Source organism: Theropithecus gelada, chromosome 1 (assembly GCF_003255815.1).
Source record: "Theropithecus gelada isolate Dixy chromosome 1, Tgel_1.0, whole genome shotgun sequence".
Lineage (NCBI taxonomy): Eukaryota > Metazoa > Chordata > Mammalia > Primates > Cercopithecidae > Theropithecus > Theropithecus gelada.
In genome coordinates this window covers 119,206,454-119,227,658 of record NC_037668.1, presented here as the reverse complement: position 1 = coordinate 119,227,658, position 21,205 = coordinate 119,206,454, and the positions used below count along the sequence as shown (strand labels likewise).

At 37.5% G+C, this 21,205-nt stretch overlaps 1 protein-coding gene across 1 annotated transcript in view; it reads left to right on the top strand.

Moving 5' to 3' along the window:
• LOC112628644 (probable ATP-dependent DNA helicase HFM1) overlaps positions 1 to 21,205 on the top strand; it is a 132,227-nt gene that overhangs the window by 94,620 nt on the left and 16,402 nt on the right. The window contains 4 exon segments of the mRNA XM_025391750.1: positions 1,030 to 1,133; positions 1,595 to 1,645; positions 18,781 to 18,861; positions 19,106 to 19,221. Of these exon segments, the coding sequence (XP_025247535.1) occupies positions 1,030 to 1,133; positions 1,595 to 1,645; positions 18,781 to 18,861; positions 19,106 to 19,221 (352 nt within the window).

Genomic DNA, 21,205 nt, shown 5'->3' with positions numbered 1-21,205 from the left:
GCTGTCAGACAGAGTCGTTTGCGTCTGCAGAGGTTTCTGCTGCTTTTTTGTTGTTGTTGTTGTTGTTGTTTAGCTGTGCCCTGTCCCCAGAGGTGGAGTCTACAGAGACAGGCAGGTTTCCTTGAGCTGCTGTGAGCTCCACCCAGTTGGAGCTTCCCAGCAGCTTTGTTTACCTACTTAAGCCTCAGCAATGGCGGGCGCCCCTCCCCCAGCCTCGCTGCTGCCTTGCCGGTAGATCACAGACTGCTGTGCTAGCAATGAGGGAGGCTCCGTGGGCGTGGGACCCTCCCGGCCAGGTGTGGGATATGATCTCCTGGTGTGCCTGTTTGCTTAAAGGGCAGTATTGGGGTGGGAGTTACCCGATTTTCCAGGTGTTGTGTGTCTCAGTTTCCCTGGCTAGGTAAAGGGATTCCCTTCCCCCTTGTGCTTCCCAGGTGAGAGGATGCCTCGCCCTGCTTCAGCTCTCCCTGGTCGGGCTGCAGCAGCTGACCAGCACCGATTGTCCGGCACTCCCCAGTGAGATGAACCCAGTACCTCAGTTGAAAATGCAGAAATCACCGGTCTTCTGTGTCGCTCGCGCTGGGAGTTGGAGACTGGAGCTGTTCCTATTCGGCCATCTTGCTCCGCCCCCCGCAAGACCCTATTTCTACAAAAATAAATAAATAAATAATCTGGGCTTAGTGCCAATGTGCCTGTGGTCCCAGCTCCTCAGGAGAGTGAGGCAGGAGAACTGCCTGAGCCTAGGAGTTTGTGGCTGCAGTGAGGTATGATTGCACCACTGCACTCCAGCCCAGGCAAGAGTGAGACTATCTCAGAAAAAAGAAAATTAATTAATTAAAAAAAAATCATGGGCAAGAGAGTTCCATTGATACTTTATTCTCCCTCCTTAAAAGTTGGGGAAAGCAGTTTTCAGCAATTGATTTCAGTTTACTACTAGAGAGTATCTTTCTTAAGAACAATCAGCCCTTGACAATTAATATGTATTTCATTCAGGGTTTAGATCACTATTTAAACTATACTATTTTTTAGGGATTCTGTTTTGCTAAAAGCTGGAAATTGGGCTAAAAAGATTGCTGTGAAGAGAACTCTTAAATCTGAAGATCTTAGCATAAATCTAATAAGTTCTGAATTTGGTAAGTTAATTGAAGTAATGAACACATGAATATAAATAACATAATTGCATTTAAAAATTACATCCTGTATACTGGTACAGAAAAACAGTATAAATGGTATAATGCAAAAATAAGATATTTAGATAATGTGAATAAACTTTAAAGGAAGTTTCATGTATTTAGGTATGTAAAAGATATCATGGACCAAGATGCCATAATTAAAAGTTTATCCTTTCATTTATAGATATTTTATTTTCCTAGATAGTAAAATTGCGGTTATTGTTGGAAGATTTTTATTTTTATAATGATCAATATATAATTTTTTAGTTGTCATATTTTTTAACCTTTCAACATATTTTAACTTTGTGGACTTCTTAGCTCTAGAAGTTATAAAAATATAAGAGAGATAAAAAGAAATGTGTTCTCATATGTGGATTTATATGAATTAAATAAGCATTTGTATACTTTTTTTCATTTTCCAGTTGGGCTTGATGTTCAGCAGAAATTTACAGTCTTTTACTTAGAACNTCCAAATTGAAGCCCAGAGATAAGAGAATGGAAAGAACACAAAGGAATATAATACGCAAAAAAAAAAAAAAAAAAAAAAAAAGGTCTAGCATATGCATAATTAAAGTCCCAGAAGCAGAGTAGAGAGAGAATGGGACAAAATTAACCTTCAAAGAGACAATGGCAGAGTCCATTTCAAAATAATAAAAGACATCAACCAACAGATTTAGAATTTTGGTAAACCCCAAACAGAGGCAAATACAGGGAAAACCACACCTGGACACATTGTAGCAAAACTGCTGAAAATGTTAAAATTAGACACATCATTTATGCATTCCCTTCAAAAGAGCAACAGCGAAACTGACAGCTGACTTCTCAACAATAATGATGGAAAACAGAAGACAATGGAACGTCATATTCAAAATTTTACCAACCTATGTTTCTGCCCTGTGGAAAATATCCTTCACGATGAAAGTGAAAAAAGACATAGAGAAAGAAAATAACTAAATAACTTTATCACTATTAGTATATTTATCAGCCTGAATTAAAACAAATACTAAGGCCAGGCTTAGTGGCTCATGCCTATAATCCTAGCACTTTGGGACGCCAAGATGGGCAGATCTCTTGAGCCTATGAGTTCAAGACCAGCCTAGGCAATGTGGTGAAACCCTGTCTGTACAAAACAATTAAATTAGTGAGTGTGGTGACGTGCACCAGTGGTCCCAGCTACTTGGGAGGCTGAGGTGGGAGGATCATTTGACCCTGGGAAGTTGAGGCTGCAGTGAGCTGAGATCACACTATTTTACTACAGCCTAGGTAACAGAGTGAGACCCTGTCTCAAAATAAAATAATAAAATAAAATAAATGCTAAAGAGATTTCCTTAGAGGAAAATGATCGCAGATGAAAACATGGACTTACTGGAGGGAATGAAGAAGAGTAGAAAGGATAAATATATGGCTAAATATAAATCGACTATGTAAAACAATAATTGAAATGGCTTTCAGAGTTTAAAATATATGTGGAAATAAAATGCAAAGCAAAAAAATACAAGCTTGCATCTCAAGGATATGCCGTATCAAACAATAATGTAACGAGAAAAACAGAAATCAACGATACATAGGATATAAATATACAACAGAAAAATCAACAAAGCTGAGATTTGGTTCTTAGAAAAGATAAATAATATTAAGAACTCTCTATGAGCAAAGACTGATCAAGAGAAAAAGAAAGAAAACACAACAATATCAAGAATGAAGAAGAGGATATTACATTGTACATCAAAAAGTTACTGAAGATATTCAAAAGCATAATAACAATGTATTAACAATTTTGTAATGATAAATTTGACATAGTTTGGGTTAAAATGAGAAAATTTATTGAGAAGCAGAGCTTACCAAAACTGACAGAAGAAAATAAAAACTGAGTAGTCTGATACTAGTAATGAAATTGTAGCAATTGTTAGTAAAAATTTTTCCACAAAGAAAACTTGAGGCATGGATGACTTCACTGTTAATTTTTCTCAATTAAGAAGAAATAATATCAAACTTACCTAAACTTTTCCAGAGAATAGAAAAAAAAAGAATATTTTCTAATGTTTCGTTTTTTTTTTTTTTTAATGAGGCCAGTATATCAAAACCTGACAAGGACATTAAAAAGAAAGGGAAATTATTTAGCAACGTATCTCATGAACATAGATCCAAAAGTCTTTAATGAAATATTCACAAGCTGAATTCGGCTAGATTTTTAAAAAGCACAATTAAGTATGGTTTATTGCATGTATGCAAGAGAGGCTTACCATTCAAAAGTAGATCAACATAATTCACTATGTTAACAGAGAAAAAGGAGAAAACCATTTGATCTTCTTGATAGGTGTCAAAAATGTTTGACAAAATTCAATACTCATTTATGATTTAAAAAAAAAAAAACTCTTAGCAAACTAGAAATAGTAGGGAACTTTTTTTGTTTTGTTTTGTTTTTGTTTTTGAGACAGAGTTTCACTCTTGTTGCCCAGGCTATAGTGCAATGGCGCAATCACTGCTCACCGCAACCTCCACCTCCCAGGTTCAAGCTATTCTCCTGCCTCAATCTCCCGAGTGCTGGGATTACAGACTTGCACCACCCTGCCCAGCTAATTTTGTATTTTTAGTAGAGACGGGATTTCTCCATGTTGGTCAGGCTGGTCTCGAACTCTCGACCTCAGGTGATCCACCTGCCTCGGCCTCCCGAAGTGCTGGGATTACAGGGTGAGCCACTGCACCTGGCCTGGAACCTCTTAAATATAAAGAATATCTACAAAAACTATAGCAAATGTTATACTCGATAGTAAAATGTTAAACACTTTCCCATTGAGTTGGAGAATGTTACAAGGATGCTCTGTGTTACTATTTCTATTCAATATTGTGCTGGAAGTCTTAGTAATACAATAATACTTAAAAAAAGCAAAAAGGGGGCTGGGTACAGTGGCTCATACCTATAATCCCAGAACTTTGGGAGGCCGAGGTAGGAGGATCATTTGAATCCAGGAGTTTAAGACCAGCCTGGGCAACAGTGTGAAACTCCATCTTTACAAAAAGAGAAAAAGGTAGCCACATGTGGCGGTGTTTGCCTGTAGACCCAGCTCCCCTGGAGGCTGAAATGGGAAGATCATTTGAGTCCAGGTTTTTGAAGTTACAGTGAGCTATGATTACACTGCTCCATTCCAGCCTGGGCGACAGAGTGAGACTTTGTCTCAACAAAAAGGAAAAAAAAAGAAAAGAAAAGAATTAAAGAAATTGTCATTACTTCTAAGCAACATGATTATTTATAGAGAAAATCTAAAAGACTCTATAGACATGCTGTTGGAATTAGTATGTTTAGAAATATCACTGAATGCAGTCAATATAAAAAAAATTGTACAATAGCCTCAAAAAGAATAAAATACTTAGGAATAAATTGAACAAAAAAGCATAAGAAATGAACACTGAAAACTACAAAACACCATTGAAATAAAGAAGTTCCAAGTAAATTGAAAAATATTTTACACTCGTGGGTTGAAAGTCAATATTGTTGAGATGGCAGCACTTCTCATATTAATCCACAAATTCAACAAAGTCCTTATCAAAATCCTAGCTGTATTTTTTGCAGAAATTCACAGGCTGATCCTAAAATTCATGTGGAAATACAAGGGACCCAGAATAGCCAAGCTAACCTTGAAAAAAAAAAAACGAAGGTAGAGGACTCACAATTCTTGGTTTCAAAACTTGTTACAAAGCTGCAGTCATTAAGACAAGGTGCTGCTGTCATAATAATAGACATAAAGATCAATGGAATACAACTGAGAGTATAGAAATAAACCTATACCTCTCTGCCAATTGATTTTTGACAAGGATGCCAAAACAATTTGATGGTAAAAGAATTTGAAAATAATTTTTCAAGAAATAGGGCTGGGGAACTGCATAGACACATGCAAAAGGATATATTTGGACTCCTACCTCATACCATATACAAAAACTAACTCAAAATGAATCAAAGACCTAAAGGTAAGAGTTAAAACTATAAAACTCACTAGGTACGGTGGCTCATGCCTGTAATCCCAGCACTTTGGGAGGCTGAGGTGGGTGTATCACCTGAGGTCAAGAGTTCAAGACCAGCCTGGCCAAGATGGTGAAACCCTGTCTCTACTAAAAATACAAAAAAAAAAAAAAATTAACTGGCCATGGTGGTGGTCCCCTGTAATCCCAGCTACTCAGGAGGCTGAGGCAGGAGAATCACTTGAACCCAGGAGACGGAGGTTGCAGTGAGCCAAGCTCGCTCCATTGCGCTCCAGGCTGGACAATAAGAGTGAAACTCTGTCTCAAAAACAAACAAACAAACAAACAAAAAACTCTATAAAACTCTTAAAATAAAATATAGGTGTATATCTTCATCCATTACCATGTACAAGGCAACAGTTTCTTAGGTATGACATGTAAAGCTCTAGCAACCAAAGAAAAAATAGATGAATTGGACTTAATCAAGATTAAAAACTTTTGTGCTTCAGAGGACACTATTAAGAAAGTGAAAAGACAACCCACAGAATGGGAGAAAATACTGCAAAATCATATATATCTGATAACAAACTAGTATTGAGTATATATAAAGAAATCTTACATCTCAACAGTAAAAAGACAAATAGCCCAATTAAAATTAGTCAAGGGGCTGGGCACAGTGACTCATGTCTGTAATCCCAACACTTTGGCAGACTGAGTTGGGTGGATCACTTGAGGTCAGGAGTTCAAGACCACCCTGGCCAATATGGTGAAACCCCATCTCTACTAAAAAATATAAAAATTATCCAGACATAGTGGTGCACACCTGTAATCCCACCTACTCAGGAGGCTGAGGTGGAAGAATTGCTTGAACCCAGGAGGTAGAGGTTGCAGTGAGCTGAGATCGTGCCACTGCACTCCAAGCTGGGTGACAGAGTGAGACTTAGTCTCAAAAATAAAATAAAAATAAAACTAGTCAAGGGATCTGAAGAGACATTTTCCAAAGAAGTGATACAAATGGTTAACACACATATGAAAAGATCCTCTACATTGTTAGTCAACGCAGAAATGCAAATCTAAACCACAGTAAGATACCACTTCCCACTCAGGAGGATGGCTTTAGTCAAAATGATGGACAATAGTTGGACAATAGCATGTGTTGATAAGGATAGGGAGAAACTGGAACCTCATACACTGCTAGTGAAAATGTAAAATTGTGGACTGCTTTGAAACACAGTTGGTAGTTTCTCAAGAAATTTAACATGGAATTAACATATGATCCAGCAATTGTACTCCTAGGAGTATATCCAAAAGAATTGAAAACATAACCATATGAAAACTTAGACATGAATGTATATAGCTGCATTATTTATAATAGCCAAAACTGGAAACAACCCAAATATCTATCAGCTGATGAATAGATAAGCAAAATGTGGTATATCCATACAATAGAATATTATTCAGCCAAAAAGAAAAACTAGTGATACATGCTACAGCACCGATGAGCCTTGAAAACATGCTAGATAGAAACTAGTCATGAAAGACCAGATATTGTGTCGTTCAATTTATATGAAACGTCTACAACAGGTAAATCTATAGAGACAGAAAGTAGATTGGTGGTTGTCAGGGGTTGAGGGCAGAAATAAATGAGGAATGACTACTAATCGTTATATGGTGGGGTTTTTTTGTGTGTGGTGATGACAGTGTTCTGGAATTGTATGATGACTGTCGCACAGCCTTGGGAATACACTAAAAAGCCACTGAATTGTACAGTTTAAAAATGTGAATGGTATGGTATGAATTATAATTTAATTAAGAAATTTAAAAGTCCATTGTATTCCTAAATACCAGCAAAAAGGAGAAATTATAATTTTAAAACAGCATTTACAATAGCATAAAATATCAGCCTAGTAATAGAATAACAAAAAATGCTCAAGACCACTACATGAAAACTAAAAATCATTTTTTAAAGGAAATTAGGGAAAACATACATTAACTAAGATACCATTTCAAGGACTGAAAAGTTTAATATTGTAAAGATGTCAGTTCTCGCCAAATTAATCTTTATATTCAATGCCATCCCAATTTCAGCAGGGTTTTGCTGTTGTTGTCATTTTTTTCTGAAATGACCAGCTAATTGTAAAATTCATATGAAAATTCAAAAGGACAGGGTAGTCAGGACAAACTTGAACTAAAACATATTTGGGCAACCTACTTTACTAGATATCAAGACCTGTTATTAAACAATAGATAAAAGAATGTGATGTAGGCATAAGGGTAGACACATTAACCAGTGGAATGGACTAGAGTCCAGAAATACACCTACAAATAATACAGTCATTGATTTCTGACAAAGGTGAAGTGCCATGCAGTTGGAAAAATGACAGTCTTTCAATAAATGCTGCTAGAGCAACTGGACGTCCATATTGAAAAAATTGTATGTCAGGCTGGGCACGGTGGCTCACGCGTGTAATCCCAGCACTTTGGGAGGCTGAGGTGGGCAGATCACGAGGTCAGGAGATTTAAGACCATCCTGGCTAACATGGTGAAACCCCATCTCTACTAAAAATACAAAAAATTAGCCAGGCATGGTGGCAGGCACCTGTAGTCCCAGCTACTCAGGAGGTGACTGGCATGAACCTGGGAGGTGGAGCTTGCAGTGAGCCGAGATTGCCACTGCACTGCAGCCTGGGCGACAAAGCAAGACTCCGTCTCAAAAAAAAAAAAAAAGAAAAAAGAAAAAAGAAAAAATTGTATGTCAGCCCACACCTCACACTGTACACAAAACTTATTTCCAAATAGATGACTGATTTAAATGTGAAAGAAAAACAATAAAACTTTTAGAGGAAAAAAGACCTTGGGATAGGTTGGCTTTTTTAAAAAAAAAACAGGGCACAAAACATTCTAACCATAAAAACATAATGAATATGACTATGTTAAAATTAAGAACTCTGTTCATCAAAAAGATACCATTAAGAGAGTGAAGGGTGCAACTCACTGAATGTGAGGAAAAAAATTGAATACATATACCTGGTTGTTATGAGCTGAATTGTGTGCACCCCCAAATTAATATGCTGAATTCATCAGAGTGCGACTCTATTTGGAGATAGGGTCTGTAAAAGATAATTGAATTAAAATAGGGTTCCTTAGGGTGAACCCCAATCCAATATGACTGGTGTTCTTATAAGAAGAGGAAATTAGGATGCAGGCACGCATGGAGAGAAGATCATGTGAAGACACAGTGAGCAATAAACATTTACAAGCCAAGGAGAGGAACCCTACCAACACCTTAATCTTAGACTTGTAGCCTGTAGAATTGTGAGACAATAAATTTCAGTTGTTTAAGCCACTCAATCTGCCACTTTGTTATGGCAGCCTTAACAAATTAATACACTGAAAAGAACGATTCTACATAATATATAAGGAACTCTTATGTGTATTAGTAAATATTTTAAAAATGAGTACCCAATTGAACAGACACTTCAAAATAGAAGATATCCAAAACGTCAAGAACATATTAAAGGGTATTGAAGTTCATTAGACAATGTGAGAATGAAAATCTACGAGATACTGCTGTATCATTGTTCAACCATCAAAAGGACTTAAGTGAAAAAGAAAATACCAAGCATTAATGAGGATATATAACAACTGTTACTCTTAATCACTAATATGATTATAGATTGCTACAACTACTTCAGAAAACTAGCAGTATTTATTAAAGCTTAGCATATGCATTCTATGATAGAGTAATTCCCCTGGCATATTATGTGATAGCGCAATTCTTCTTCTAGGTATATACCAGATAGAAGTGTGCATATATGTTCACCAAAAGATGTATTTTGGAATGTTCATAGCAGTACTATCATATTAGCCCTAAAATGGAAACCAGCCAAAAGCTCATCAGCAGTTAGTCAGACAAATGAATTGTGGTATATTGACCCAATAGAATTCTACAGGGGTCAGAAAACTTTCTTAAAAGGCCAGATAGTCAATGTTTTTGGTTTGCAGACTATAGATCTTTATAACTATGCAAGTCTGTCTTTGTAGGTCTTTGCAACCCAAAAGCAGACGTAGACAATGTGTAAATGAATAGACATGGGTGTATTCCAGTAAAACTTTATTTACAAAAATAGATGGCTGGCCCATGGACTATAGTTTCCAACCCCTGCTATAGAGCAAGGAGATTGAATTAGCTATAACTACACACAACAATATGAATGAATATCACTAACATAAAGTTAAGCAAAAGAAGCCAGACACAAAAAGTAATACTGTATGAGCCCATGTATATAAATTGCAAAAATAAGCACTACTAACTCTCATGGTTTGAATTGTGTTTCACAAAAATGTATGTTGATGTTCTAATCCCTGGTACCTGTGAATGTGATCTTATTTGCAATCGTTTGCAAATGTAATCAAGTTAAGGTGGACCCTAATCCAATAGGACTGCATCCTAATCCAATATGACTGGTGTCCTTATATGAAAAGGCAAAAAGACACAGACACAGAGAAAAGTCCATATGAATACCGATACAGAGGAAAGATAGCCATGCAAAGACAGAGGCAGAGATTATAGTTCTGCTCCCACAAGCCAAGAAATGTCTAGAGCTATCAGAAATTGGAAGAGTCAAGGAAGGATCCTCCCCTAGAGGCTTCAGAGGGAGTATGGCTCTGCCAACAACTTTATTTCAGACTTTTAATGTTCAGAACTGTGAAAAAATAAATTTCTGTTGTTTTAAGCCACCCAGTGTGTGGTATTTTGTTATAGCAGCCCTAGAAAACTAATATACTAATCTGTGCTGTTAAAAGTCAAGATAAAGGTTACTCTTGACAGAGTTGACTAGACTAGGACAGAAAGGTAGTTTCTAGGGGTGCTGATATTTCTCTGTTGTGGGTAGTACTGAACCCTATATATATTATTTCCTTATTAAGTCAAGAACTTTCACCTTTTCACTTAAAGGAAACACTTTACAGCTTCTCTTTGGCACATCCAAATTGCCAGCATCACTACTCTTGTGCTTTGGAGCCATTATTAAGTAAAGTAAGGGTTACTTGAACACAAGTACTGTGATACCGTGACTGTCGATTTGATTATTGAGACAGCTACCAAGGGACTAAGGGGTGGTTAGCATATACAACCTGGATATGCTGGACAAAGGGATGATTCACATCCAGGGCAGAATGAAGTGGGACAGCATGAGATTCTATCACGCTACTCAGAATGGTGTGCAGTTTAAAACTTACGAAATATTTATTTCTGAAAATTTTCATGTAATATTTTCAGACCAGAGTTGACCTTGGGTAACTGAAACTGTGGAAAGTAAAATCATGGTTGAAGGGGGCTACTGTATGTAGTCATCCAAATCTTAGGAACTTATGCACATCCCTATTGTACAATTGCATTTTTATATGCAAATGTATATATCCCTGGATAAAGATACATAATTAAACCTTTAAACATAACATACATACACTATTTCTTAGTAACTGACCCAATGAAGGGTCAGTAGATTACCCTACTAAGGTTGTGACACCAAATTTGGGCCTTTTCAAAAAAATCCAAATTTCACTTGTTCTAATCCCTTGTCAGATGGTGTTATTAAATGATACAAACTGATATTTAGTTCAAAGAATATAATTGCTAAATGGCTGTTTCCAAATGTGCTTGCAAGTTGAACAAATGTTTCTATTTTATGTATCATCAAATTATAGGACTATGTATAAAAACAAAAACACACACCTTAGGGAATGTAAAATAATGGAAAATTCTTTTCATGCTTTCTACAACTTATATTAGTCCATTTCCATGCTGCTGATAAAGACATAACTGAGACTGGGTAATTTAAAACAAAATGAGGTTTGTTGGGCTCACAGTTCCATGTGGCTGGAGAGGCCTCACAATCATGGCAGAAGGTGAAAGGCAGTCTTACATGGTGGCAGACAAGAGAGAATGAGAGGGGAATTCTCTCTTGAGAATGAGAGAGAGAATAAGGGAAACCCCTTATAAAATCATCAGATCTTGTGAGACTTATTCGCTACCACAAGAACAGTATGGGGGAAACTGCCCCCATGATTCAGTTATCTCCCCCAGTTCCCTCCCACAACATGTGGGAATTATGGAAGGTGCAAATCAAGATGAGATTTGAGTGGGACACAGCCAAACCATATCAAACTTTTTGAAAACATTCTTTTAGCTGCAATTTCTCACATATGGTTATAGTTCCAAGAGGTAAAATTTTTGTACAATTTGAGGAGAACATTTTTGTTATTTTTAGTATGTGGCAATGTGAAACATATTTTTAAGTTGTAAAAACAAAAATTAAAAAATTTTCAGGCCTGCTCTTAGTGTATGAAGATTAGGCATTCAAACTTCTTATCCTTTAAATGCATTATAAATAAGAATTATAGGCTTTGCTTAATTTGAAGAAAATCTATTTGACATTAATAAATTTATCTTCATTTGCAGTGTTTTTCTGAATATGAAAATTTAATGTCTTCAGGCTGGGCGCAGTGGCTCACACCAGTAATCCCAACACTTTGGGAAGCCGAGGCAGGCGGATCACCTGAGGTCAGGAGTTCGAGATCAGCCTGGCCAATGTGGTGAAACCCCATCTCTACTAAAAATACATAAATTAGGTGGGCGTGGTGGCAGACAGCTGTAATACCAGCTATTTGGGAGGCTGAGGCAGGAGAATCGCTTGAGCCTGGGAGGTAGAGGTTGCAGTGAGCCGAGATTGTACCACTGCACTCCAGCCTGGGTAACAAAGGCAAAACTCTATCTCAAAAATAATAATAATGATGATTAACGTAGTTGAATGAATACAAGGATAAAGCCAATCCTCAGGCACATTGTGTGTCCATCTAAATACCAGTCAAAAGGCAGTCTACTTTTCTTTATATTCTTTGGTGTGTATGTGCATTAAGTTGCAAAATCAAGGACTCTAGTTCAGTGTATTCCTTTTCTTCATAAATAAATAACAAAATGATAATAAAATATTTGACAGAAAAATGAAAAGGAGACTCTCTTATCAAAAACAAAAGTAAAACCATGAAGTGCATAAATCTATGATTAGCATAAATGGAGAACTGCAAAAGTCAAGGTAATATTAAAAAATACTCCAATGGCTTCTGCACAGACCAGATTATTTGAATTTATAATTAGAAAGTTACATTAAGTGTGTCAGAGATTGTTGCTATTTTCTATTTATTGTCTGGACTTTTTTTTTAAAGAAGTGACCCTTGCCCCGCCACCTGTTAATGACCCTGTTAAAGTAATTTTAAGTGTTTTCTTTCAATACATTTCTATTTGATATTATTAATAAATTTACTTTAAATGCTTGGAACGGGAGACTTTATAACAAGTAAATTTATATAATATGTGGCAAAACTATGAAAATATTTGCATCTCAGATGATGACAGTGATGGAATATGGAATCTGCTGTCTTTGGAGTATACTTAAGAGTACAGCTTAGGCTGGGTGCGGTGACTCACACCTGTAGTCTCAGCACTTTGGGAGGCCGAGGTGGGTGGATTGCTTGAGCTTACAGGTTCGAGACCAGCCTGGGCAACATGGCTAGTCTCTACAAACCCTGTCTCTACAAAACATACAAAAATTAACTGGGTGTGGTGGCGCGTGCCTGTAGTTCCAGCTACTGAGGGGGCTGAGATGGGAGGATCGCTTGAACCTGGGAGGCCGAAGTTTCGGTGAGCTGAGATGGTGCCGCTGCACTCCTGCCTGGGTGACAGAGCCACACTTTTTCTCAAAAGAGAAGAGTACAGCTTAGGTTAATTTTTTTCTGAGAACCTTATCTTTCTAATTACCAATATCTGTAAGCTTATATTTGCTAATAAGACAAATTCAGACAATTCTCAGGAGGTAGGGAGGGCGGCAGGGTAGAGGGGAGCACTTTTATTTTCGAAGTACCATGTGTAACAAAAATACAGCAAAAAGATTTCGTCAGGTAGTATCCATTTGCTAGTATTATATAAACAAACAAACAAAACTTGCATACAGTCCTCATTCCTGACAAGATTTGCCAACTTTGCCTTGAAATTTTTGGGAGCCCTCAGAATCTCTCCAATTAGAGTCCCAGATCATAGTTGTTGCCACTGGGAGCAAATGTGTGCATAGTCATTGTGCACCACCTTGTGGCAGCGTTTAGACATGCATCTTTTTTAGAAGCTCTTTAGTATTTAAGAGACAAAGGCAACTCTTTATTGCTCATTTTTAAACAGCAACTTGCAAAGCTTTTCTTCCGAGTCTTCCCACCTCAAAACAATAGTTCCCTTCTCTAAATAACTTAAATAAATCCTTTGGGAGAACTAAAACAACTGGTACAACTAGAGAGAGAATTGTTGATAGATCAGGCTCTGGAATTAGACTACCTTGAATTAGAATCTCAGATTTGCTACTTACTAACAGCATAGTCTTAAGCATCTTACTGAACCTCTGTAAGAATTAATTTTCCCATATGCGAAATGGAGATATGGTAGGAACCTTATAGGCAGACAACCAAGGGTGACTAGACATTTGAGGAAAATGTAGAATGTGTGAAAGTCCAAAATAAGTAAATAGAAAATGGATGAAAGAGCAAAAGGATAATTCAGGAATATAACAAAACCTAATATAAAACTTTAGTAACCTCAGAGAAATTAAAGATTATATTAGCAACCACAAAACTGAATAGGATGCCATTTTAAAATAAAAAGAACCAGAGCAAGCACAGAGAAGCAAAAACTATGTTTGGAAAGAAAACTGGAGGGCTTGAAGATAAAGTCAATACCTTCTCACTGAAAGCAAAAAGTCAAGGAGATAGAAAATGTAAGAGAAAAAGGAGGCAATTTAAGAGCCCAGTATCCAACTTGTAAGTGTTGAAGAAAGAACAAACAAATCAGAAGAAATAATTTGAGAAAACTTTTTAGAACTGAAGTGCGACAGAAATCTTCACATTAAAAAGGCTTACTTAATGCTAGTTAGGCTGAATGAAAGGTCTACAAATAAAGCATAATTGCGATATTTCAGAACATTGTGGAGAAAGATAAAATTGTAAATGCTTACAAAGAACAAAAATAAAAAATTGCAATAGTCTTTTTGTGAGCAAAGTTGGATGCTAAAAGTCAATTGATTTAAAATTCCAGGGGGAAGCCAGGTGCAGTGGTTTGTACCTGTAATCCCAGCTACTTGGAAGGATGAGAAGGCAGGATTGCTTGAGCCCAAGAGTTCAAGGCTGTGGTGAACTGTGATCTCACACCTGCACTCCAGCCTGGGTGACAGAGTGAGACCCTGTCCCCAAAACTAGTAATAAAAAATAAAATTCCAAGGGAAAAATGATTTTCAACTTTATGTTCTATGCCCAGCCAAACTACTAAGTATGAAAGTAATATAAAGATAACCTTAATACATTCAAAGATTCAGACAATTTTATTCTCACACATCCTTTCTTAGGCAGTTGCTTGAAACTGATCACCAGTAAAACAAGAAAGAAAAAGCCCAAGAATCCATTTGTAGTAGATTCAGCCCAGGAACTTAATGAAAGAAAGTTCAAAGATAACAGTTATAGGGCAGGTCTAGATTGCATTAGGAGGCAGATATAGGGCTCAAGGAAGGAGGCATCTGTGAGGGGGGAATAAATGGATGAGGCATTCCCATGTATTTGCTTTTACCCTTGAACTATTGAGTGAACTTAAACAAACAAGGTAGATATTGCTAGACTAATAGGAAAGCTGCAAAACTTGAGGGGAAGCAATATGCTGCTCGAGAAAGAAAATCATTCCACTTGATTCTGCATTAAAAATATTTTTCACCTTCTCTATATCTCACATCAGTCTATTCTCTGTAACTCTACCTCCACCACCACTCTGGAGTTACCATCATTTCTGCTTAGACTTCTACTGGTTTTTTTGCATCCTTTCTGTCTTATCTCAAATCTGTTCTCCATATTACACTCTACATAGTGATATTTTTTCAAAATGCAAATCTGATTATGCCCCCTCTTTGGTTAACACACTTCAGTGGCTTCCCATAGCTCTTCGAATCTAAATCATTAGCATCCCCTAGAAGGTTCTATATGGTCACATGGTTAGCCAGTCCCTAAGCAGCAATGCAGTGGTAGCTGCTATGTAGTCTTGCCTCACTTTTGTAGATTTGGCTGGTAAGGACACCCTGATGGATTGAAACAGTTTTATTACTTACACAGATGGCAAAGCAAGATCAGCATGGTATTAGCTGCTTATATCCCCAATTCCACAGGATGATACCAAACTAGAGGGGTCAGATGACAGACAACATACGTGGTGAGTTGCTTTGTTTTTGAGAAGTGAACTCTAGGCTGCAGCTAAGCAGTTTTATCTGAAAGGGACAAAGTGGAAAGTTCCATGACTTAGTGGAATCAGGGAGGCAGATGAGAAACTGCCTCATGGCAAGTCTTCTGCAAGATCGGGGGTTTTCTGCAAGGTATGGAGCAAATGTGAAATGGCCTTTGATAGCTCCTCACAAGACTGCCTATCTTGCCATTTTTAAGGATGATCACAGGGCATTCTGCCAACAGTTGAGTCTTACCTACATGGCCTATATGGAGACATGCAATTGCCATGGTGCCATGGCGGAACTGTTCCCCTACTAACATAGGCTGCCTTTACTACCACTATAGTCTCATCTTATGTACTTTCTCATATTTGCTAGCATCAGTCATACTGACCTTTCAGTTTCTCCAATGTGCCATGCTTTTCCTTGTCATAGAGCTTTAGCATATGCTCTGCCCTCTGCCTGAACCCCACTTTCTCCTCACTCTTTGCCTTCTTAACTTCCCTTCTTTCTTCGAGACTCAGCCCAACATTCCTGACCAGAACAGCTCTACCTCTTGTCACATAGCATGATGTACCTCTCCTTCACAGCATTCAGAACAATTTTAGTTTTAAATTTATTTGTATAATCTTGAATTGATGTAATAGTAGAGATAGTGGAGATAATATGCATTAATATATTATCACTTAATTGTCAAATGTTTTTACATACTTGATTACATTTTATTTTTACATCTCTGTGAGATAAACAGAACAGATATTATTTTAAATCTTTTTTCCCAAATAAGAGCCTATATTAGAGCTCATTTTAAATTCTATTTTAGTGTTCCCTGTACTTCACCACTATGTTTTTTCTGTAAATACATTAAATATAATGCAGCATACAGTAAGCAGTAAGTACAGAGAAAATGCCACAGTGGCCCAAAGGAGAGGGAAATCAGATCAGGTGATCACCATAGACCTCCAACACAGAGGTCCCATTTGAGTCAGACTTGAAGTTGGTAGGCAGCTGTTGGGCAAGGAAGTGAGGGTCTTCTAAGACAAGAGATAATATCAAAGCTACAGTTATAGAAAGGCATGGGACTATTTGAAGAATGGCAGTTGAATGTGTTTTGATGGATGTAGGGTCCCAGGAAGGGAAGCTGGAATTGGATCGTGCAGGGCCTTGAAGATGGAATTGATTTTGTTTGCAGTAGGAAGTAACTCACGTTTCTAAGTGGGCAAATTGATCTGATCAGCATTGAACTTTAAAAGCATTAAATAGGCAACAATGTGTAGAATAAATTGTAGCATGGAGGACTGGATTCAAGAAACCAGCTCTAATCTAAGTGAGAGGTAACGGGATCATGACTTGGGACAAAACACCTGAAGCAGTAAGTCATGACACACCTTACAAAGTTTAATGTCAAAGCCTTTCAGTCAGTGCCTAAGAGGAACACACTTGTGTTTGAGGAACGTTAGGTTTATTTAATATACTGCAGCAAGGGAGAGATCCATAGCAACAGAACTGTGAGTCATCTCAGGGAGCCAGGAGGATTTTCTTCTTATAGGATTTCAGAATCTTATTATAGGATTTCAGCTTGTGCTGGGTGACTCTTGGGAAGGTTTAGGGAAAGCAGAGGTCAGTTCTAGATTGGATGCCCTCAGGAAGTGAGGTATTGGGTATTTTGGTTCATTTTATTTTGGAAATGAGAGGATTTAAAAAATAGTAGTCATCTGTGTTAGCCAGAAGAGGGGGATGTTTCATTATTTTTTATGGTTCTTGAGAATTCTTTTCTCTAGTTTTAGAAATATTTATATGGTAGTCTTATCTCTGTCTTCTTCTACTGTGGTCACAGAGTGGCCTTATCTGGGTATTTATATTCTCACAATTGTTTGCTCAATTGGAAATACTGTGGTTTAGCTGTCAGCTTCCAGCCGCCAGGTGTTTTCTTTTTACTTCATCAGTACCCAATACATTGATCTGTTCAGCCCTAAAGACCAGCCATTGCCTCATATGTTGAGCAGCCTCATCCATTTACCCTAGGCTGCAGTATGTATATTATCACTGTCTAGATGTGCCATGACTTGGAAAAGCTTGATTGAACAATGGTGCTGAAAATGAAGAGTAAAGGACCAAGAAATGTTGTAAAGATTTTCAAGCTCTCCACTATCTCCAACATTTCTGGGTCACTTAAAATCTATGCTCCAGCAAAAATAAGCTGATTTCAGCTCTTACAATCTGTGATTTGCTGCCTTTGGGTATTATGCCCTCCATCTGGAATGTCTTCCTTTGGTCTCATTCTCATGTTCATATTTCTGTCTGTCCTTCAAGGACCAGTTCAAACATCTCTCTCCTTCCCTGTGCTACTAGTGAGAGCTAAGATCAAGAAAAACTGATTTAAAATATAATAAATGAAGAATAAACTATATATTTGGATATGTTAATTCTAAGAGGAGTCAAGATGGAAATAATCTCTCTTTTCTGTGAATTCATATAGCAAATTTATTAGATCCCTAAAGCATTTATTTCCAATATTTATTAAGTATGTATTACATCCTGTTTACTAACTTCTGTCAGCAGTACCATCAAAATGCCATGATGTTTGCTTCTTTCCAGGTTTTTCAGGCTTAAGTACAAAGCAGCAGAAGTGTTTTTAAACTCCACCCTCATTCTTACCTCATTTAGTATAAAAGTTACTGATATGTGGCCAGATTTGACCCTATTAACATTATATATATAAAATGTTTTATATATATACACACACATACATACATAGAAAATATATACCATGCAGGTTGAGAGTATTAAACTATATATATATGTCTGTGTGTGTCTATATATATAGTCTATATATATATAGTGCCTGTGTATATATACACGCGCGCACGTGCGCGCGCGCACACACACACACACACACACACACACACACACCAGGGAGGTTATACACACCAGGGAGGTCGAGAGAAGCTTGTAGGTGGCTCAGTGTTTCTTGTTGGGACTAATAGTGGGGCAGGGACTAACTTATCGAAAATATGTTTTAAAAATTACCAGGCATGGTGGTAATTGCCTGTAGTCCCAGTTACTTGGAAGGCTGAAGCAGCAGGATCTCTTGAGCTGAGGAGATTGAGACTGTAGTACTAATTATCATGTCTGTGAATAGCCACAGCACTCCAGCCTAGGCAACATAGCAAGACCCCATCTCTTTATTTAAAAAAAAAATTACATGGATTACAAAACTCTTGAGGAAGTATAAAAATCAATATTTTTGTATTGTCTGAAAGGAAGGAAACTGGATAAAAATTAATTATATTGAATTAACAATAATAAATGCACTGACAAATAGGTTTGTTTTTCCTATATTAATTTAGGAATGACTGCCAGCAAAAAACCTGGGAACCGAGAATGCAATCATCCTTGTAAAAGTAAACATACATGTGGACATAACTGCTGTGAGTTCCTTAAAACAAGTTTATTTCAAGTGTTCAGAATTGAAAGGTCTTTGGTGGATAGTAATGACATCCTAATTATCTATGTATGATATTTATATTATGCAACTTAATAACTCAAATAATTTTCTCTCTTTTGTGGGCAACATAAAAAGGTAAATACTAGATTCGAAAATTTAAAGAAATTTGACTTTATAAGAATAAAATCTGAAGTTTAACCTAAAGAATCTGAAGCTTCTTTTCATAGGTAAAATTGGAATTGCACAGAAGTGAGAAATTAAAGAGTCAACAATTTCTTCATATTTATCTGATTTAAGAAACAGGAACGCTGTTTCATCTGTTCCTACAGTTAAACGTCTGAAGGTTAGTTTTAATAACATTTTCCCTTTGTTCTGTAATTTAATGTATATAAATATTCTTTGTTCTGTCTATCAATTAGGTAGGTATCCACAGTGTACTTTAGAATTACTTGTGGACTTGACTAAGAATATTACCATTATTCATAATCCATCTTCTCTTTCTTCCTTCCTTTTTTTTTTCTAAATCTTTCTTATTTCCTTTCATCTTCATTAAGCACCAAGAATATGCCAAAGTGCTAAGATATAGTGATGAATAAGACAGTCTTATTCCTAATCATAGAATTTGTAGTTGAGTGAGAAATACAAATAAGTAAACATGCTTTTTTAATACAGTGTGATGAGTGATTCTGTGACAGAAGTACAACACACTTAAGTTTAGATAGAAAATGTACTCAATCCACATTTGATGGACTAAGAAAGGATTCCTAATAGATGTGATTGAGACCTGAAGGATAGGCCAAGGATGGAGGGGCAGGCACCAGAATGACAGTAGGAAGAGATAGCTAAATATTCCAGGCATAGAGATTATACAAAGGTCCAGAGGTAATAAAGAAAGAGAGGGAGAGATCTTTAAATAAACTCTTTATCAGTAACACAGTATGTCTAGAGTTCAATTACAAGTAAAGGAGTAGAGAGAGATGAGGCTGAAGAGGCAAGTAGGAGCTAGATCATGCAGACCTTTTTGCTATTTTAAGGAATTAGACTTTATCATGAAAGTACTGAGAAGCCAATGAAAGGTTTTAACCAGTGACATGATCAAAATTGTATTTTATAAAGGTCACTCTGACTGCAATGTAGAAAAGGGATTAGAGGATGATAGAATAGGAACAAAGGGACTCATTAGGTGGTTTTTATAATAATCTAAGCAAAATAATGGCCTAGTTTAGGGTAGTGGCAATAGCAATGGAGAGAAGTGACTAGGTTAAATTATTTTTCAGAGGTAGAATCGCTACCTTGCTACTTCATTGGTTATAAGAGACAAAGTAGAAGGAGCAGTCAAAAATGATGCCCAGCTTTCCGACATTAGCAACTGGGAGAAAAGTAGGGCCTCGTTTGGGTAGATATTCTGAAGGAAAAGCAAGTTTGCTGGAATAGGGAACAGGATAAGTTCAACTTGGGAAACACTGAATTTAGAGGGCCTGCAAGATATCTAGATAAAGATGTCCTACAGACAGTTGGATACAACTGTTTGAAAATCAGGAGAGAGAGCTGAGCTAGAAGTAGAGACTTGAGAGTCATTCACATGTAGATGACAATTGAAACCACAGGAATAAATCAGAACTTTGATTGAGAAAGTGTAGTGTGGGGGGGCGGAGCAAGATGGCCGAATAGGAACAGCTCCAGTCTCCAACTCCCAGCGCGAGCGACACAGAAGACCGGTGATTTTTCATTTTCAACTGAGGTACTGGGTTCATCTCACTACGGAGTGCCGGACAGTCGGTGCTGGTCAGCTACTATAGCCCGACCAGCAAGAGCTGAAGCAGGACGAGGCATCGCCTCAACTGGGAAGCACAAGGGGGAAGGGAATCCCTTTACCTAGCCAGGGAAACTGAGACACACAACACCTGGAAAATCGGGTAACTCCCACCCCAATACTGCCCTTTAAGCAAACAGGCACACCAGGAGATTATATCCCACACCTGGCTGGGAGGGTCCCATGCCCACGGAGCCTCCCTCATTGCTAGCACAGCAGTCTGCGATCTAACCTCAAAGCAGCAGCAAGTCTGGGGGAGGGGCGCCCGCCATTGCTGAGGCTTAAGTAGGTAAACAAAGCCTATGGGAAGTTCGAATTGGGTGGAGCTCACAGCAGCTCAAGGAAACCTGCCTGTCTCTGTAGACTCCACCTCTGGGGACAGGGCACAGTAAACAACAATAAAAGCAGCAGAAACCTCTGCAGACGCAAACGACTCTGTCTGACAGCTTTGAAGAGAGCAGTGGATCTCCCAACACGGAGGTTGAGATCTGAGAACGGACAGACTGCCTGCTCA